Genomic DNA, 20,977 nt, shown 5'->3' on the forward strand with positions numbered 1-20,977 from the left:
TTTTTTCCTTTAGTTCACGACAAAGTATATTAAGATCCCATTTCAAGGTAAGCTATCATTGTCTTATGACGTCTTTTTCACTGTGATTTTGAGTATAAAATAATGGGTCAGTAAAAATTCTGAAGTATTTCTGCAACTAGTTTTTTGTAATTTTTTCCAATATGGAATTTATGTGAAACTAAGGTTAATAATGAGTTTCAACTTAACACTTTTTTAGCAGCTTCAAAAGGAGTTTAAAATGTTTTATAAAACTTAAAGTAGTATATAGTATACTATGGTTTTAGTGACTTCAAGTTGGGCAATATTAAGGGACCAATGGTAATGTCTTGGGATTGACAGAAAGAGTTTTGACAGCAAGATATTTGATACATAAAAATGAATGAAAATAGGAACTGTAAGTAAAGTATAAGGAAAATTTTCATGTTGCACACAGACATGTGAAATGGTTTTGCATAGAGGTTAAGAGAGTTCTTTAAATATCATTTCTTATCTGAGTAAGGCAGAGTAGATTGGAAAATATATCTGCAATTTGTAGAGACTCAGATAATTTCTCATTCTCTTCCCAAATAAAAACCTTTTAGAATAGGTAGCAACACTAAAAGAACAAATAATAAGCAACAGAGAATAGTCTCTTTAGAGAATAAATTATGAAAAGAATGAACAAGAAAAATATACACAAATAGCACTTCAGAAATGAACTTGGGAAGAAAAAGCCTTTGTTCCAAGACTGAAGATGTGATTGCAGTAACTTTAGTTAGACTCCCCGCATACCCATGTACAGAATCCACAAGTGTATGTATTATGACAATGAATCTAATAATTAGGAAGCTGCTGTAAGTAGTAAGAATATATAAGGCATATGTAATACGTAAGAATAAATGCACTGATATTCTTAAGTAGGAAATGTTAATAAGTTACTACAGAATAATACAACATTAGCTATTTAGAAGAAACAAATAAAGACCCAAATTCTTTTTTTTAATAGAGGTATTAATGACATACATTATATTAATTTCAGGTGTACAACATGATGATTTGATACTTGTATATATGCAAAATGATACCCCCAGTAAGTCAGGTTAACATCCATCCCCATACATAGTTATAAAATTATTTTTCTTGTGATGAGGACTTCTAAGATTTACTTCCTTAGCAATTTTCAGTTATGCAATACAGCATTATTAACGGTAGTCATTGTGCTGTTCATTAAATCTTCATGACTTATTTATTTTATAATTGGAAGTTTGTACCTTTTGATCCCCTTCAATCATTTTGCTCACTGCCTGCTTCTGTTAGCCACCAATCTGATCTCTGTATCTATGAACTTTTTATTTTTTAAGATTCCACAATTAAGTTATATCATACGGTATTTGTCTTTCTCTATCTGATTCATTTCATTTAGCATGATGCCCTCAAGGTCCATCCATGTTGTCACAAATGGCAAGATTTCATTCTTTTTGGGGGCACACTAGTATTCCAATGTGTGTGTGTGTGTGTGTATATACGTCTTCTTTATCCATTCATTCACTGATGGACACTTAGGTGTTTTCCATATCTTGGCTGTTGTGAATAATGTTGCAGTGCACATGAGAGTGCATGTATCTTTTTTAATTAGTGTTTTCATTTCCTTTGTATAAATACCCAGAAGTGAAATTGCTGGATCATTAAAAAAATTTTTAAGAACCTCTGTACTGTTTTCCATAGTGGCTGTGTCAATTTACATTCCCACCAGAAGTGCACAAGAGTTCCCAGTTCCCTGTTTTCTACAGCCTTGTCAACATTCATTATTTCTTGTCTTTTTGATAACAGCCTTTCTAATAGATGTGAGGTGACACTTCATTGTGATTTTGATTTCCATGATGAGTAGTGATGTTGAGCACCTTTTCATGTATCTGTTGGCTATCTATATGTTTATTTTGGAAAAATGTCTTTTCAGTGTCTCTGCCTATTTTTTAATCTTTTTTTTTTTTATTTTTGCTGTTGAGTTGTATGACTTCTTTATATATTTTGGATTTTAACCTCTTATCAGATATGTGATTTGCAAATATTTTCTCTCATTTAGTAGGTTACCTTTTACTTTTGTTGATGATTCTAAAATTTATAGTTAAAGAACTTTGTAACAGAGCTTCCTCTCAAATTCTTATGATACAAACCTCAGAAATGATATTTTATGTTTTCATAGTTAACATTTTGTACTTTGTTTCAAATATTGCTTTCTTTTATAGCTTTTCTACCCCAAATGATTTTTAAAAGATTATTTTAATTTAAAAAGTATGAAAAAATGCTCCTGTCAGTAGTAATAAGTTTATGATTTTATAATGTAAGAGGAAAATATTACTCTTCTTCTTCAAATCCTCTGTGCTAAGTTCTCATATACAGAAATCTTTTAAAAACAAGGCATGCATGTAAAAGGTTTTTGTAGATGGGAAATCTAGGAGCTAAATGTTTACTTATTTTTTTTCTTTGCAGTAACAGCTGTTGGGAAAATTTGATTTATTCATATTTATATTAGCTGTTAATTGTGTTTGGCTGTGGCTTAAAGAATATAGTTTTCTTTCACATTTAAGAAATCCAGAGGTAGACTGAACAGGACTGACAAGGAGTTTATTTGTTCATCAGGGGCCTAGACTCTTTTATTGTTCTACTCTGTTATCCCTGACGCATGACTTTCATCCTCTTTCTCATGGTCCATATGACTGCTTGTACTCCAGCCATCATGTTTTAATGTTCCAGGTAGGAAGCCGGAGGAAGGCAAAACGATAGAAAGGATTCATACCACCTATCTCTTGTTCTTTTAAGGAGTCTTCTTGATGTTCAGGCCACATAACCTTTTCTGCTTATATGTCCTTAGCTGGAATGTAGTCATATGACCACACATCTATCTGCAAAGCAAGTGGTAGGAAACAGAATTTTAAAGAGATTTAAGAGTTTCTTGCTTCCCTGCAAAATTAGGGTCCTGTTATCAAAATCCCTAACAGTGGGTAGGAAAAATGAAAGGTAACTCCCACTTTCAGTGTCTATCATAGCCCTTTAACAGAATAAACCAAATATTTTGGCAAAATTTGGTAATGAGGTAAATTTTTCTTATGATGGTACTAAAATTCCTTTTTATTTAAAGGAAACTTTTAAAAGTAGTCTTCCAAGACTATTTAGCTTTCATACTAAGAGCTTGGAACATTTGGACTAGTAATAATTATATAGATTTCACAGAATAGTACCAACTATCTGGGGCTGTGAGCTGCATGAGGAAGAATGCTGAGAAGTTTTTCTGAAGGTTTTTACTCCTTGCTTTGAACTCAATCTCTTCATCTTTGCTGCTGGTTTTACTGACAGTTTTCAGAATGGAAGAGTTATAGTGTTTATGGATTGGAAGAATTAATATTGTTATAACGTCTATATTACCCAAATTGATCTACAGATTCAGTGCAATCTCTGTCAAAATTCTATTGGCGTCTTTCACAGAAATAGAAAAAAATCCTAAAATTTGTATGGAACAACAAAAGACGCCAACTAGCCAAAGCAACCCTGAGAAGAACACAGCTGGAGGCATCACATTTCCTGATTTCAAACTATATTACAAAGCTAATTTAGTAATCAAAAGAGTGTGATATTAGCATAAAAATACACAGATCCATGGAAAACAATTGAGAACACAGAAGTAAACCCACATATATGTAGTAAATTAATTTTCAACAAAAGTGCCAAAAATATACAATGGGGAAAGGATAGTCTTTTTGATAAATGGCATTGAGAAAGCTGGACAGCCAGGTGCAAAAGAATGAAACTAGACCCCTGCCTCTACTATACAAAAAAAATCAACTCAAAATGGATTAAAAACTTAAATGTAAGACCTGAAACCATAAAACTCTGAGAAGAAAACATCAGGGGTAAACTCCTTAACTTTGGTCTTGGCAGTTTTTTGCATTTGTCAGTGAAGGCAAAGGCAACAAAAGCAAAAATAAAGAAGTTGGAAGCCTCAAACTAAAAACTTTCTGCACAGCAAAGGGAACCTTCAACAAAAGGAAAAGACAACTTACTTTAGAGAAAATATTTGCAAATTATGTGTCTGGTAGGAGGTTAAAATCTGAAATATACAAGGAATTCATGCAACTCAACATCAAAAAAACAAACAACTTGTTTAAAAAATGGGCAGAGGACCTGAGTAGACATTTTTCTAAAGAAGACATACAAATGAGCAATAGACACACGAAAAGATGCTGAAGTCACTGGTCATCAGTGACATGCAAATCAAAACCACAAAGAGATATCACCTCACACCTGGCAGAATGGCTATCATCAAAAAGACAACAAATAACAAACATTGGAAAAGATGTGGAGGAAAGAGAACCCTCTTGTACTGTTGGCACACATTGGAATTGTAAACTGGTGTAGCCACTATGGAAAATAGTATGGCGGTTACTCAAAAAATTAAAAATAGAATTGTCATGTGATCCAGCAATTTCACTTCAGGGTATTTACCCAAAGAAAACTAAAGCAGTAATTCAAAAAAATACATGCACCCCAATGTTCATTGCAGTATTATTCACAATAGCCAAGATATGGAAGCAACGTAAGTGTCTTCATAGATGAATGGATGAAGATGTGGTATAGATATACAATGGAATATCACTCAGCCATTATAAAAATGAAATCTGGCAATTTGAGACAACATGGATGGATCTAGAGGGTATTATGCCAAGTGAAATAAAGTCAAAGACATATACCATATGACTTCACTTACATGTGGAATCTAAAAACAAAACAAAAGGAAAGTAGCTCATCGATAAATAGAGCAAACAGCTGGTTGCCCGAGGGAGGGTGGTGGGGAGTTGGGTAAATTAAGTTAGAGGGATTAAGAGATGTAAACCCCCACTTATAAAATAAATAAGCCACAGGGAATCACAACACAAGGAGTATAGTCAGTAACATTTTAATAAGTTTGTATGGGGGCAGGTGATTATTAGACTTAGCATGGTGATCATTTCATAATGTATGCAAATGTCAAATCATTGTGTAGTAACCTGAAACTAACATTGTATTGTGTTAACAATATTTCAATTAAAAAAATAAGACATATAAAAAAGAAAAGGAGCCAGTAAATAGAGAGTAAAAGAAAGCAGGAAGGTAGGCTAGGATAGGACATGACAGGATAGGAAGGGAGGAAGTCAGGCAGGTATACATACAAACAGGTGGAGAAGAGAAGTAGAAAAGTACAGAAGGGGAACAAGGAAAAGACCTGGAAATGGAATAAGGGAAGAAAAGAATGGAAGAGGAAGGAGGAAATATGAAAGGAATAAAGAGAAAATGTTTAAAGTGGATTAATTTATAAGAAAAATAGAATGACTGTTTTGGGAATATTAAGATGACTAGTTAATGACTATTTGAATTCTTACTGTAAAATGCTTTTCAAACTTTAATGTTCATATGAATTACTTGGATTTTCTTTTTTTTGTTGCTGTGAAACTGAAGAGTCTGCTCCTCCCTTTTTTTGGGGGGGGAGGGGGTGATAATTAGGCTTATTTGTTTATTTTTAATGGAGATACTGGGGATTGAATCCAGGACTTTGTGCATGCCAAGCATGTGCTCTACCACTGAGCTATATACCCTCCTCCTAAACCAAAGATTCTGATTCAGTAGATCTAGTGTGGGGCCTGATTTCTGCATTTCCAGTTGGCTCCCAGGTAATGCCAATGTCACAGACTGAGGACTATGTTTTGAGTAGCCAGGCACCTGCAGAAACTGGGCAAGGGAGAATAGTAAGAGATTTGTTTCAAATAAGTAACCATCCTGGGTTTATACTTAACTGATATTTGTATTCCTAGTTTAGCTGCTAATTTTCTTTAAGTTGAACCGGATGACCTCAAGACTTCTTTATACTAGTTTTCTATGTTTCTTTGAATGAAAAATGAGGTTGTTGGAGGAGATTCTTTTAGCTCACTAAGAGGGAGAAAGAGTAATAATTCTGAGTGATTACCTAGAAGTTTTGAGAAGTAAAACTTGGAAGAATTTTAAAAGAAATTTTGTCTTAGACCATTCAGAAGCTTGTATTAACTCTTGAGAATCTTTTAATAATGGCTGGTCTGTGTCATGAAATGCAGATGTTTTAGAAGAAGAAAAATAGGCGTTAAGTGGCTTATGACAGCATGCTATCATTTGGAGTCTTGGTTGATAGTATTGACCAAGATAAAGAATTACATAGTTTTCTCAGTTATACTCTGCTTAGTTTTCTGCATTGATAAGATAGTCTGAGATTATATAGTGTGAGAGACAAACTTCCTACATTTATCATTTAATAATTATTTGGCCCTTTCTAATTGTATATGATCATTTTTACTCTAATAATGCTGTTTAGGTATTTCAGCTAAGTTCTGTGAAGTGTACAGGAAATAATATTTCAGAAAAAACTTTGCATATAATTCTTTTTAAAAAATATATTGTGTTAAGAGTCATACAGTGTTGTATTGCTAAATAGATTAATTTATTACTTTGTTATCTTTTATTTGTTTCAGTGTCTCTGCATGAGATTTCATTGCTAGTGGATACCACACATTTAAAGAGGTTTGGGTTATGGAAAAGTAAAGATAATGATCACAGTAAAAGAAGTCATGCTATCCTCTTTCTTTGGGTATCGTCAAATTATCTTCAAGAGATTCAGACCCAGTTAGAAAACTCTCTATTAAGCCAGCAATGTGAGTATAAAGATTTCTGAATTTCAGGATAATCTGAGAAGCCCTATAAATAAAGTAATTTTCTTCTAAAATAATTTAGTAGATATAATTATTTCATTGAACTAAAATTAAGTTCATTGAATTAAAGATAATCCCTTAATATATAGTGAGATAAATTATTTTATTCATGTAATTTCTCCTTATAATTTTACTCAACCAAGTGAAACTATCTTATAAAATGAAAGGACTACCTTATCTTTTAGTCAGTTGACATCCTTGGCTACCTGTCTTACGAGTTTCTTGCCCTTATTTTATAATGAAACGTGACAGAGCTAATCAGTAGCAAAGTTAAATAAAATACACAATTCTTTATCTTCAACATTTCCTTCAGTTTCTAAAAAAGAAAACTCAATTTACTTACATATCATTTTTCTAAGACTGGATTGAATACTTTTTTGTATGTTCTTATAACACTTACCGGTGTATGTATATATATATATACATACATACATACATATATACATCTTGAGATATTTCCCATCTCTGTTTAGTTTCCAGTTCTTAAGAAAGTCTGGTTTAGAATTGGATGAATCAAATTAGTAAGTTTCTTTCTTACCTCTTTAATCTCGCTATCATTTCCCCTCCTACTCCCTTGCACATTAAAGATATAAAGTAGTGATTGAAATTTTATACCTTTAAAAAATGTCTTGTTTTGCTGAACTAATTACTTCCAAATTAGTTGGGGAAATTCACATGATTAAATAGCAAAGAAGTTGGGAAAATACAGTGAGCCATTTATAAACATTATGCAGGGAGAGAATGTCATTTGAATCCACTGTTGAAATGATTGATGAGACAAAATGATTTTGAAGGAAGTATTTGAATAGAAATTTTTAGAAATTGGAATTAAAAAATTGATATATAGAAAAGACTAGAGAAAAATAATTGCTTAGTCATAATTTATTTATTTAGTTATACATTCAGTAACAAATATTTATTAGCACCTACTAAATTCTGGGTACTGGAGATACAGCAGTCAGTTCCATTGTGGAGTTTCCATTCTAATGCAGTAGCAGTCTAAAAATTGTGAGTTTTGGTTCCAGGTTACTAATGACCTGTTTTGGGATTTAATTTGCCTGAGTTATTAACTAACCTACAAAATAGTTTGTTGAGTTATATACCAACTTACTGTTATTAATAAATTATTTTAACTATAATCCCCTTGAAAAATACTACTGATAAAATTTCTTTTTTCTTTCATAGCAAAATCCACTGAATTCATTTTCCTTGAGCTACATAGTTTTATTTCACAAAGAGAAGAATTGAAATTGAAAGATATTATGACAGAAATAAGTACAACCAATGGAGAATTAGAGCTTTCTTATCCATTGTCTTGGGTTCAGGCACTTCCTTTATTTCAGAACCTCTCTTCAAAAGAAAGTTCTTTTATTCACTATTACTGTGCTTCAACTTGTTCTTTCCCTGCTGCTGCTGCTGAAGAAATGAAGATGAAATCAGTATCTCAGGTTAGCATATGATTAATGTAATTAATGAGGGGGAGGGAGGCAGTTTGGTAAAAATTCTTTAATTGAAATTAGGATGATTTCAGAATGCTGTATTTTGTCAAAAGGGCATAGGAACCAACCTAAAAGAACTCCCAATGTCAAAGCTAGATCATTTAGATCAACAAAATCAGTAATGATAGCATGTGATTATTACCAAAGAATAAGATGTACCCATGAATCTATATTGATAAAAATGAATGAATGAATGAATGAATAAAAAATAAATAGTAAATAGTGGGTAAGGGACAATTCTTTTGTTAGAAAAGTATTCCAATTAATAAATGTAAAAGGAATAAGAGAAATATAAAACCACTGCTAGGAAAATTATGATTGTTGCAGGTAAGGTCCATTGAGAGATGCTTAATTTAATGGGTGAAAACTTAAGGTGAGATAAGATATGTGCATAATCTCAGTCTCTCATCCCAAATATTTCAATTACAAGAAGGAAAATAAGTAGTAACTTTACAGTGGAGAAACATGGCAGACATCACCTTAACGCAAGTGATCAAAATTAACATTACCAGTAATGAGACGCATCGACATAACATACCTGTCATATCATGCATAGAGTAGAGTACATCACTTCCGTGGCATTCTTCTTAGTATTGTATAACCTCAATCTAATCATGAGAAAATCAGACAAGGCTAGTTACACAATAACTGACCAACAGTCAAAAAAATATCAAGGTCATGAAAGACATGGAAAAGACTGAAGAATTACAGGATCTTGAAACAGAAAAAATTTATTAGTGGAAAACCAGTAAAATCAGAATAAAGTGTATAATTTATAATATGAACACAACACCAACATTAATTTCTTACTTTTGATACTTGTACTATGGTTATATAAGATGTTATTATTAGGGGAATCTGGGAGAGGCTTGTCTGTTTTTTGCAATTCTTTTATAATCTAAAATTGTCTTGAAATAATAGTAAGTTAAAAAATTCTATGTTTTATTTTTATAGGAGGTTGGGAATATACATGTGGCTTGTATATCTCTGCCAAATACCTCTAGAAAGAAAAGTGTTTATTAAGTTTGTTGTGACCTGTGCCTGCATACACACACACTTACATGTGGCTTTGGTCTGGGGCTGATCTCTTATTTAAAAGGTCAATAGAAAGTTACATTAATGGAAGACAAGGTGTAAGACTTCACCACCATCTTTAATATAATGTCGTAAAAATTTTGCTTGGTAATTACATAGTATATATAAATTTGTATTTTTCCACTTAACAATAAAATATCAATTTATGATGTTATAAACTCTTTTTGGTCTCTCTTTTAAATTTTGTCCTACTATTTATTACCTCTTTTGTTTATTTTGAACAAAATGCACTGCTTTCAGATTCTAATTTAATTATAAAGCCCAGATCTGTAAGTAACACTTCAGGTTAAACTTTGGTCACTGTATGCACAGTATTGTTTGATCCAAAGTATTATTTTGTTTGGTTATATCTTTGTAGAAATTCTAAAAATATATATAACTCTTGGTATGTATTTCTTTTTGTCACATTTTCTCTTACAAGTCTAGGTTTTGACTTTGTTCTTTTGAGAGTTGATATGTATTTATAAGACCTTTTTCTTTGCCATTTTCTGTCAGCCCTCACATGCAGATACAGCCAAGCCTACTTACACCTTACTGCAGAAGCAAAGTAGTGGTTGCTACTCACTTTCTATTACATCTAATCCAGATGAAGAATGGCGAGAAGTCAGGCACACTGGACCTGTTCAGAAGTATGTACTGTGTCATATCCCGTTTGTAATAGGTGGGCAAATTAGTAGTTTTCATTCATGTTGTTGATTTTAAGTATTTTACCTTTTTAAAATGTTTTGACTTTCTTGCTGACAGTTAATAACAAATAATTATTAAAAAGTTAAAAGAAATTATTAAGAAAACAACCCATGCCATTTTGTTTCGTTTTATGTAAGTAAGTCAGAAATAGTAGCCAATATGTCAAATTTGGTAAGATTAAAGCATTTATTGAAAATATTCAAATAGCAATGTATGGTTTTTAGGAGTATATGTTCCATATCTGAATATATGATAGGAAAAATGAAATTGCTTGCTAAAGTGTGCTTCAGTTTAAGGTACTTTGGAGTTTAGCAGAACTTCCCTTTCAGATGTTGCTTCTTTGTTCACATTTTGCCTTTTATATGTCTTCTTTGGGTGGTAAGGCAGAATAAGGGAGTCTGTGCATTTGAGGGTGATTTCTAGTCCTTTATGTGATTCCTTTGTTAGGAAAAAAAAGTGAAATTATGAGATAGGAAAATAGCCAATAAGTTAGTAACTATTATATTAGCATTTAAAATTTTCACATATTATTTGATTTAGGTGCCATGGTTACCAAGATTAAATCAATTGCAGGTGATTCTACTTGAATCTTTCTAGTTCAAGAAGTACATATTATACTTTTATTATTGACTATATTTGTGCCATGAGTACCACGCTGTCTGTTCCAAGACTGTAGCCAGAATTCACAATTGCTTTGATTTCTGAGCTTTAAAAGAGAGTGCCAGAGGAAACATGCGTAATTCGTTGTCATCTTGTTTTTCATTTCTTTCTGGTTGTGTTGTAATTATTCATTTCCTTTTTGTTCTCTTGAGTTTTATATTGTAAGCACTTTGTTATGGGAAACTTGCCTCCTAAGCTCCAGTGTTATTTCTTCATTGCCCAGCTGCTGGTGTAGAGTAGCCATCAGTGGGAGAACATAATTTTTGACTGCTGGCTCTTTTGAATGGAAAGGAACCAGTCTTGGCATTGGGAAGTGGAACATAGGAAAATCTTCTATAGTTTATTACTTTGGTTTTTTGAATGTTAAAAATTGTACATAAGAGACACATCTTCAGTGATATTGTAACTGAATGTGAGATATAAACCAATTGATCAGACAAATTTAAGACTAGCCCATATGGGAAGAATTAGAAATTATAAGGTACTCACTGAGAGTACTATCAGTAGCTTGTGAAAATAAAGGAAGGAAAATATAATAGCTTGTATTCTGTCAAATATTTTTTACCTACACATTTTAGCTACTGAATACTTCTTCCCTGTTATTGTTCCATATAACAAATCTCTTTGATACTAGAATTTTCAATATTAATATATTTCAACTTTATTTTTACTTTTGAAGGTTGATTGTGTATCCTCCACCACCTACTAAAGGGGGTTTAGGAGTAACTAACGAAGATCTGGAGTGCTTAGAAGAAGGAGAGTTTCTTAATGATGTGATCATTGATTTCTACCTTAAGTAAGTACCAGTGATAAATGATCTCACTTGTTTTACAGGTTTTGATGTGAATCTTAAAGTGAATATCTTTATCTCTGAAGTGTTTTAACTCTAGCTAAAAATAACCTGCCAAAATACCAGATTTGAAAAATGTTTGCCTACCAAAGTTTTCTAGAGTTGACTAATTCAGTTTCATTCCTTTACTTCCCATAGATACTGTATACTTCAGAAGAGTTACTGTATTTTTGTTTTTGTTTTATTAATTGGCTTGTTTTTGATGGATAGCTCTTTGTCTTTTGTATTATTATATTATATTTGTATTACATAATTACAAATCACTTTGGGAACTGAAAAGAAGCAATTCTGTGTAGTTAGCTATTGTGTCTTAAAGCACTGTAAGAGTTAATGTCATTTTAAAAATCCATATCACTGTTCCATTAAAAATAATTTTCACTTTTTTTATAGCCAAGCTGAAGAAATATATAGGAAAGTTTTATAAACTTTCGTGCAAAAGTGATTTGTCTCTAGCCCTCATGTTGTACTATATCCCTAGACCTACATTTCCAGCACTTCTTCAAGATGTCTCCTAATTATTTCACTGGCTCTTCCCAAACCAGTTTATTATCATCTTACTGCTGAAGAGGCCCTATTGTTTTACTAATAGTGCTATCCTTATTCGAGTCTCTTAGGCTCAGAATCTCAAATTATCATCTGCTCTTCATCTCAGACATTGTAGATTTAATTGCTAGAGGTTCTCTTTGGGTCTTTTTTATATCTTTCATGTCTCTATTTAATTTTTTAAACATGTGGAGCATAATTATTATATAATAACTATTTTAATGTCCTTTTCTACTTGTTCTAGTATATGTGTTAGTCCTGGGTTGTTTCAATTGACTGTTTTCTCTCTTCATTATGAGTCTTTGTTTATTTGTTTTTTGCTTCTTTGAATGTCTGGTAATTTTTAAATTGGGTGCTGGGGTATTTTTTTATTCCTGTAAATATTCTTGAATTTTGTTTTGAAATACAGATTGTTTGGAAACAGCTTGATGATTTTAAGGGTCTTGCTTTTTAAGAGCTGTTAGGTGAGACCAACAAGTTAATCCCTGCCACTGAGGAAAGACCCTTCTGAGTGCTCTACTCAGTGCTTCATGAATTACAAGGTTTTCCAGACTGGCTAGTAGGAACAGGCACCATTCCTGCAGCCTGTGTGAATGGTGGGTACCATTCCCTCTAATTTTTTCAGGTAGTTCTTTTCCTCAGCCTTGGACATTTTCTTTATATACATGCAATGATCAGTATTCTGCTAAATCCTAGAGGAGGACTCTGCAAATGTCTGGAGTTCTCTCTCTATACTGCTTTTTCTTTTCCAATATTCTGATCTGCAAGCTCCCACTGCCTTCTTCTCTTCTGACTCTCAGCATCTCCTCCGCTCTGGGAGCCTGTCAGGCTCCACCTGGGTTGTCCCTTCCTGTGCTGCAGCCTGGAAACTTGTCAAGGCAGTAAGCTGGAGCAATTATGGACCTCTCCATTTCTCAGGGGTCACTGTTCTTTGTTATATCATACCCACTATTTTGAAAACTATTGTTTCATTTATTTTGTCCAGTTTTCTACTTGTTTCAAACAGGAGTGTAAATCTGGTCCCTATTGTTCCATCTTGGCTGGGAGTGAAGTCTGTTATCATTGACTCTTCACCCTCCCCTCTCTACATACTCAGTTGCCTGAGTGGTAGATTCTGTCTAATTCATTTATTTGCTTTATTTTCTCATCATGATATTTTTAGTACTATGCATCTTACCTAAATTGTTATTCTTCACTCATCTCCTATATCCTTTGTCTCTATTTTCTGATCTGTTACATATATTATTACCACTATTATTATTCTTGAACTGCTCTGTAAGATGCAATTCCCACTAGAAACATTTAGTAATTTCTTATTACTCATCAAAATGAGCTCAAACATAGGCATTTGAGTGTCTTGATAATATGACAATAATCGGTCTTTCAGCTAATAACCCTATGCATATGACATAGTCCAGCAAAATTTAATTATAAATAGTTTATTAAACAAAGCCCATTCTTATTCACTCTTCTGCCTTAATGCCCTGTTTTTCTTGCTTCTTGCAATACTCTCCTCTTTATCATAACCTGTTGAAGTTTTATTCCTCTTTCAGGATTCCTTGGAAGTGTTACCTTCTTGAAACTTCCTGATCCTAAATAGATATTAACTGTCATAATACTTCATTTGCATCTCTTTTATGGTGCTTATAATATTTTGCTTTATTTTAAAGTTATTTGGTGGCATTATGATTATTCTCTTTCTAAAGGTTAAACATCTTACTTATTTTTGTATCCCTGTAATAGTGTCACATTTATATTTTGTGAGATGAAATGGATCATCTTTGCTGTTAATGTTAGGTTTTATTGGAATTAACTAACAAAATTTTATTTCTAATTCAGTTCTAATAGTATTTTCCTATACTTTCTCTTCACTAAACTTTCTGTATCTCTGTCTTATTGACTTCTTTTCAGAGAGGATTCTAACTTTTTAAAACCTCTCTTCTGTTTATTGTTTAAATTGATGAATAACTTTCAAGTAGTGAAGTGCATAAATTTTAAGTGTGCAGCTCATGAATGCTCATTTATGTGTGCACTCATGTTATCATCATCCAGATCAAGATAAAGAACACTTGTAGCACAGCAAAATCATTCTTCGTGTTTCCTTCCACATAGAATACCCTCCCCACAACTACATTAAAAAAATTCAAGTTGTGTTTGTTTTTTATGCTTTTTTCTAAAAAAAAAAGCAATTACAAGATCATTTTTGAACCTTTATAAACTATTAAGAATAGCAGTTACCTGATTTTGAAGGGCTTAATTATTAAGTGATTAAATTATAACCTTATATTGAAGAGCTGTTTTAGTATAGAAATGGATTAAGGATTTAGAAATTAGTTATGTCTCAGTTGTTAAAGTTTCTCTAGTTTTATTTAGGAGTGTCATAGTTTCAATTTTATATTTGATTGTGTGATTATTTGATTAATATTTCCTCGTACCCTCGCTTTTTTGTATTGTAAGCTCTATGGAGGCAGGTGCTTTTTTTTTTTGTCCCCTCTTATTCTGTGTCTCTAGTGTAAATGTGGTGCTTGGCACATGTTAGGAATTTGTTAAATAATTGTTGAGTGAATGAGTGAGTAAATGGAAAATTTCTTCTTCAACTGACCTTAATAGAAGGTGATGTAACTAAAGAACAAAAAATGCGAAAATCAGAGCAAATTACAAGATTGTTTTGACTTTGGACAAAAAGTGAAGATTTTCAGAACACATAAGATAATTGGAGGAAGACCAAGTAAAATCTAAAAATAACTTACTTTAAGGTGTTGCTACTTTACAGGTATCTTATATTGGAGAAGGCATCTGATGAACTTGTTGAACGAAGTCACATTTTTAGTAGCTTTTTCTATAAATGCTTGACGAGAAAGGAAAATAATTTAACAGAAGATAATCCAAATCTTTCGTAAGTCAGTCTTCTAATGTATTTAAATTTTAAGAGGAAAACAGTGTTTTGACGCTCCTAGTGAAATAATGTCTTACATTACTTCCCAGAGTGAGTGAGCAGAATTACCACTTGTGCAGATCTTGGGCCAGTTTGCTCTGGGAGACGTTTCTCACCCTTCTGTTCTGTTCCCTATCACAGGGAGGCTGACTCTTGCAGGTTGCTTTTCCAGTTGCATGTTCTGTGGGGGACACTGAGGTTGGAGGGCAAGGAAAGAAGCAGCCAGGATGTTTTCTACTGTACCATCTTTGCCTTGGCAGTTACTCTGGTAGTGGTTCTGTTTCTGCTCTGGGTCTGTCTTGCACCGGACGGACCTGGTAGAGCTCCAGCTTCCATCTGGAGGTGCTGCTTCTTCACTTTGCCCTTCAGCATAAAGTGTAGCATTGTCCTACTATGCTAATCTCTGGTTGCCTCCCTGGTTGCCTTTTTTGGCTTTGCACTTTTTTATCACCACTGAAGCCAATTCTTTGCATTACATTTTATCTGTCTTAAATACATAGGGTGGTGTATGTTTTCTTGGTCACACCCTTACTGACATACTACTATTTAATTAAACTGATTTAACAGTGCACAAAATACCATATTTGTCCTCATAATTTAGCTGAATTTCTGTCCAAGTATTTTTTGATTAATTCTAAAACCTATAGAGCGGTGGCTAGGGATGGGCATGGAGGAGGAAGGAGTAGATTTTGTAGCTTAAATAGCACTGACTCAGACAGCTGTGAGCATGGAACTGCTTCATCCCTCCCCCACCCTAACAATCCGTGTGATAATCTCTACAGAAGAACCCTGATAAAATTAAGGGGTTTTGTTTTTTAAAAAGTTAACATAAACTTTTGTCTACCACTTTACAAGGTACATTTTTGTACATTATTCCTTCCCATAACAATGTTTTTAGATATATAGGGCATTTTTCAGTTGAGGAAGCAGGGCAATAAAGATTGGCAGAACTCTGGTGAGTGACAGAACAGGCTGGTACTGAAATCTTTATCTTTTAACTTCTAACCCAGAGATGTTTTCATTGTGCTGGACTAAAAATAGCCAGGAGTTAATAAAAGGAGATAATTTTCTAGTCCATTAAATATTATATCTTGAAGAAGATGATTAAATAAGCTAAAACTAGCATTTTTCAGTGTATAAAATGGACTCTTGAAAACCTTATCTTAAAATTTTAATTTTTTGTATACCAAATATATCTATCTTTTACATTTCTAGAATGGCTCAGAGAAGACATAAAAGAGTAAGAACATGGACTCGTCACATAAACATCTTTAATAAAGATTATATCTTTGTGCCTGTAAATGAGTCGTAAGTATTTCAGATTACTTAAAAACAAAATCACAGACAGTGCAGAAAAAATATTTTGTGCATTTTTAGATTAATAAGCAATAAAAAGTGTGGATATATAAACTTAGGTGTTATTTTTAATTTTTTCTAAAGAAGTAGCTAAAATAATGAGTTTATTTATCTTAGATTTTGGTTTGATGGTATTTATATTATAAATAGTGAAAAAATTAAAATGATAGTTGCCCACAAGACTATAATGACTGAGACATTGAATTTTTGGTTGGGGGTACTCAAGAAAAGATTTTGAAGACAAAAGATCAGAGTGTTTTAGGAAGAATCTTCAAATGCTTATGAGAACAAGCTCTTTACGCACCAATAGAAAGAAGGTGATGCTATAAGTCTATTTATTAAACCAGATCTTTAACAGGACACACCAATTATATGAAAGTAAATTAGTCTGAATTACTCAGATTTTACTCTAAGAAGGCTTACTACTTTTTAAATTAGTTTGGAATGTGTGTTCTGTATTATATCAGATATTAGAATGGACTTCGTCAAAATAGATAAGAAGTTTATCATACCCACCTTCTCAGCTATAGTTCTTGAACTTATTCTTCTAGGTTGTTTAGATTTTGTGTTATTAAGAACTTATTTCTTTTTCAACAGGTCTCACTGGTATCTTGCAGTCATTTGTTTTCCATGGTTAGAAGAAGCTGTGTATGAAGATTTTCCACAAACTATATCCCAGCACTCCCAGGCTCAGCAATCCCAACATGACAATAAAACAATAGGTGATAAACTTAGCATAGATGGTGTTTTTAATAATGATAGTAACAGTAAAATGAATGTAGCAAACAATATGAAGTTAACAGATAGTATAGTTATTTATTATCATTAAACATATTAGAAGAAATAGTGTCTGAAATTTTCATGATAGATGCCCAGACTCATGTATAGACAAAATGTAATTCTCAAGTTATACTGTTAGATCAGGTTTTATCATAGTACTTTTTATAGTATCATCTTGCTAATGTGCCTAACAATTCATGCTGTGAATCTTCAGGCATAGCTTGAAATCTCCTGTTTTTTCTTTTTCTTAATATAAATGAGCACAATTCTTGTTGACACTAGTAATTGGGCTAGGTAGTATCAGGTCTCTTATAATTCTTCCATGATTTTTCTTACATTAATGAAGTAAGCAAATGAAGCAAACCCAATCTTAATGAAGTAAGCAAACAGAAAACAAATCAAAATTATATTTTATAGCTGTAGTCTAAGTGGTAAGCAAATTAATAATAGCCATAACTCTTCATAACTGGCCAAAACCTTTCTCTAGTGGGGAAGGAAGAAAAACCAATAAAAGAGCAGATTATTTTCAATTTTGTTTAATCCTCTTGTGCTTCAAAAGTATATTTTTGCAACCCTCTGTGATCATAGTTTAGAAGAATTATTACTAGGCAAATTAAGAATCCTCCACAATTAAACACTAGGGATTTTGATCATTGAGCAGTCTTTGAAGACTGTCTTTTTATAGGAAACTGGCCCAGCTAACTGGCAGTTCAGGTTTTGGCTCTGGGCTTTATGTATTGTCTGATGACAGCTATCCATGATCAGTTTTCTGTGTTAATTGAATTTTTCATAACATTAACCATGAAAAATAACTAAATAGATTCCGGGTATTTTTTCCCTTTATTTACTGCTATGCATACAAATTTCAGTTTAAGCTTATCTAAATGCTTTGTATTATACATAAAATTATCACACATAACTGCTTTGTTGTTCCTAACTAGATAATGATCTACATACTACTTCAGCACTGTCCTTGGGTACGGAGGATTCCCAAGTAAGTGTGTTTTTTATAGATGTAAAGGAAGGAAAACTCATAAATATAATAATATTATCTGTAAAACAAGGCATAGCTAAGTGAGCTATGATGGATATTGGTGGACCATAATTAAATTGTGCTGTTTTATGATCCTTTGATGTATTTTGTTGGGATAGGAAAGAGAACAAGAGAAATTATCATTCTTCTTGCGTCTGTTTAGCTTACTTTAACTCTCTAGGTTTGTTTATTTACTAGTTTATCTGATCTTGATTGGCTACTTTTCCAATTTCTATAGAAAAATGTACATTATTCTTCATTAAGTCAGAATTTCTTGTGCTTAGAGTAATTAATAACCTATGTTTTATATTCAACATTCTATTATTGTGAATTGTTGGTGAAAATTATTCAAAGTAGACTCATGGTCAATCCATATGACTCCTGAGGCTAAGATAGTTACTGTTAACTTCTCTTTAAATAGACCTCCAAACTGGTATTCATGGTCTAGATTTCATTGTTCTTGATTAGGTAGCCACATACTTTTTTTTTTTTTTTTTTTTTTAATAAATACAGGCAGCAGCAGCAGCCTCCTTGGCCCAGGCCTGTGTCTTTACTGTCACTGGAATAGGGTGGGCAGAAGGAAGGTGGTTTCCTTTTCTGCTGTCACAGTGGCAGAATAAGGGAGTTCCTTCTTGCTCCCAGAGCCAGGTTTCCCAGACTGAGTTCCTTGGAACACTTATTCTGAGATGCAGTTTATGATAACAAGAATTCTAAGGTCAGTTAAGTTGAGTAGGCCCTGTGTCCTATTCCTCTTAGAGATTCACTGTTATATTAGAATAATATAGGTAGTGAGAAGTTCCACACTGAAGAAAATTTGATCTATTCTCAAATTTATCAAAATTAACAAAATAACCCATCTCTTGTCCCTTAATACGTATTAATACTCTGCTTCTTATGTTTCAAGGGGAAGCAGCCTGTCTCTACTGACATTGTATATTAAGAGAATATGTATAAGGACAGGTTAAATTAACATGTTTATCTTTGCTAAGATGGCAAGTCTGAATGGAAGCAATTCAAGTTCCATGTTGTGTTTTAGGCCATATTAAAGCTCCATAACTTATTGAGGCCACATGTAAAAGTATATAAACTATTGTTTCACCAGTATAAGAACATAAATCAAAAAATTTTTGAAAAATGATGTTGGCTTACTTCAGTTGATGAAAAGAACTCTAATATTTGAAATTTTAATTTCATAGTTGTTAGAAATATTTTAAAGAGTAACTGAGTATTGTAAAGTCATAAACTAGCTTTAATTGTAAAGTCATAAAAATTCATGTTATTTTAGAGTCCTGAGATGAATACATCAGTACCAAAGAAAATGTGTAAAAGGTAGGTACATGCTATAATAATACAGTTTTTTTCAGATATTTAGGTTTACTTTCTATGCACATATGTCCATATTGATTTCTTCTTTTACTTTTCATAGGCCGTGTATTCTCATTCTAGACTCCTTAAAAGCTGCTTCTATACAAAACACAGTTCAGAATTTACGAGAGTAAGTAATGACAATTTTACTAAAATCTCAATAATTATTAGGTTACCTTAAGAATTACTGAAAAGATTATGTCAGGAATTATATTTTATTATGTGTTTAGATGAGGCCTATAAATAATTAATAATAAATATCACCATTATGTCTTAATCTTCAAGTATTAAAATGTTTCTCAAGGATAAATTAAAAGTAAATTTAGAACTTGTAGTTATAATTGAACAAAAGCATAGTTTTACAACAGCATTGCAACTATTAGTGGTTATCAAAAGTAATGCTTTAACAAGAAGTAAGAACTCTTACATTCTTATCATGTGTGTTTGTAATTTTAAAATTTACTGTAGGATATGGAAAAAGCTACCAACTAAAGTTTAAAAATAATTTGTTAAATTACTTTGTAATATAAGTTATTTATGTATATGAGTTATGAAAGTTGAGTTGTTGAAAAAATCTAGCTTTTATTTTGAAACTCAGGTGATTTTCTTTAAAGTAGCACTTTTGAAGCCTCACATATTATAATTTGTACTGTTAAAGTTTAGTCTGGCAGTGTGTCTGGAGGCAACATATTTGGCAGCAAATGTTTTTTGATCTTTGTGAAAGTGTTACATAATAGTAAAGAAATTTCTACTCAAGTCACTCTACTTTTTGATGATTTAAGGTATTTAGAGGTAGAGTGGGAAGTTAAACGAAAAACTCATCGTGAATTCAGCAAAACAAACATGGTGGACCTGTGCCCTAAAGTTCCTAAACAAGATAATAGCAGTGATTGTGGGGTATATTTACTTCAATATGTGGAAAGCTTCTTTAAGGTATGTAAAGATATAAATATGTTCTAAATTCACAATTATCAGCATATAATCACAAAATTACTGGGCAAGCAAAGAAGCAGGAAAATGTTACAGGTTATCAGAGGGAGAAAAAAGGCATAGAACTGCATACAACCCAGATACTGGGATTAGCCAAATAAGAACTTAAAAATTATATGATTAATATGTTAGAGAAAATAGTCAAAGATAAACAAAATGTGTGAAATGAAATCTGCTAAGAAAAATCAAGTGGGCCGAAAATGCATAATGATATATCTGAAATTAAGAACTTACTGGATGGATTTAACAGTCCACTGAATACAGCAGAAGATAGGATTAGGGAATTTAAAAAAAGGACTAAAGGTATCTCACTGTAGCTCAGACAGGGAAAAGAATGTAAAGAAGAGAACAGAGCATAAGAGATAAGTGTGATACAGTCAAAAAGTCTAATTTATATGTAATTGGAGTCCCAGGAGGATTGGGGAGTGGGGTGGAGAG

The 20,977-nt window shown here is 32.4% G+C and overlaps 1 protein-coding gene across 8 annotated transcripts in view; it reads left to right on the plus strand.

The window, feature by feature from the left end:
- The window catches only part of SENP7 (SUMO specific peptidase 7), a 128,218-nt gene that overhangs the window by 103,853 nt on the left and 3,388 nt on the right, over positions 1-20,977 (plus strand). For 7 of the 8 annotated variants that reach the window (XM_010978431.3, XM_031456511.2, XM_031456499.2 and 4 more), the window contains 12 exons: positions 14-47; positions 6,510-6,689; positions 7,932-8,194; positions 9,836-9,969; positions 11,367-11,483; positions 14,854-14,976; positions 16,231-16,323; positions 16,969-17,093; positions 18,093-18,145; positions 19,470-19,513; positions 19,611-19,679; positions 20,332-20,482. In XM_010978431.3, the coding sequence (XP_010976733.3) occupies positions 14-47; positions 6,510-6,689; positions 7,932-8,194; positions 9,836-9,969; positions 11,367-11,483; positions 14,854-14,976; positions 16,231-16,323; positions 16,969-17,093; positions 18,093-18,145; positions 19,470-19,513; positions 19,611-19,679; positions 20,332-20,482 (1,386 nt within the window). The remainder of the gene's footprint in view (positions 1-13; positions 48-6,509; positions 6,690-7,931; positions 8,195-9,835; positions 9,970-11,366; positions 11,484-14,853; positions 14,977-16,230; positions 16,324-16,968; positions 17,094-18,092; positions 18,146-19,469; positions 19,514-19,610; positions 19,680-20,331; positions 20,483-20,977) is intronic. The other variant, XM_064495852.1, reaches the window with a different exon arrangement.

The sequence above is a fragment of the Camelus dromedarius genome, chromosome 2 (genome assembly GCF_036321535.1).
Source record: "Camelus dromedarius isolate mCamDro1 chromosome 2, mCamDro1.pat, whole genome shotgun sequence".
NCBI lineage: Eukaryota > Metazoa > Chordata > Mammalia > Artiodactyla > Camelidae > Camelus > Camelus dromedarius.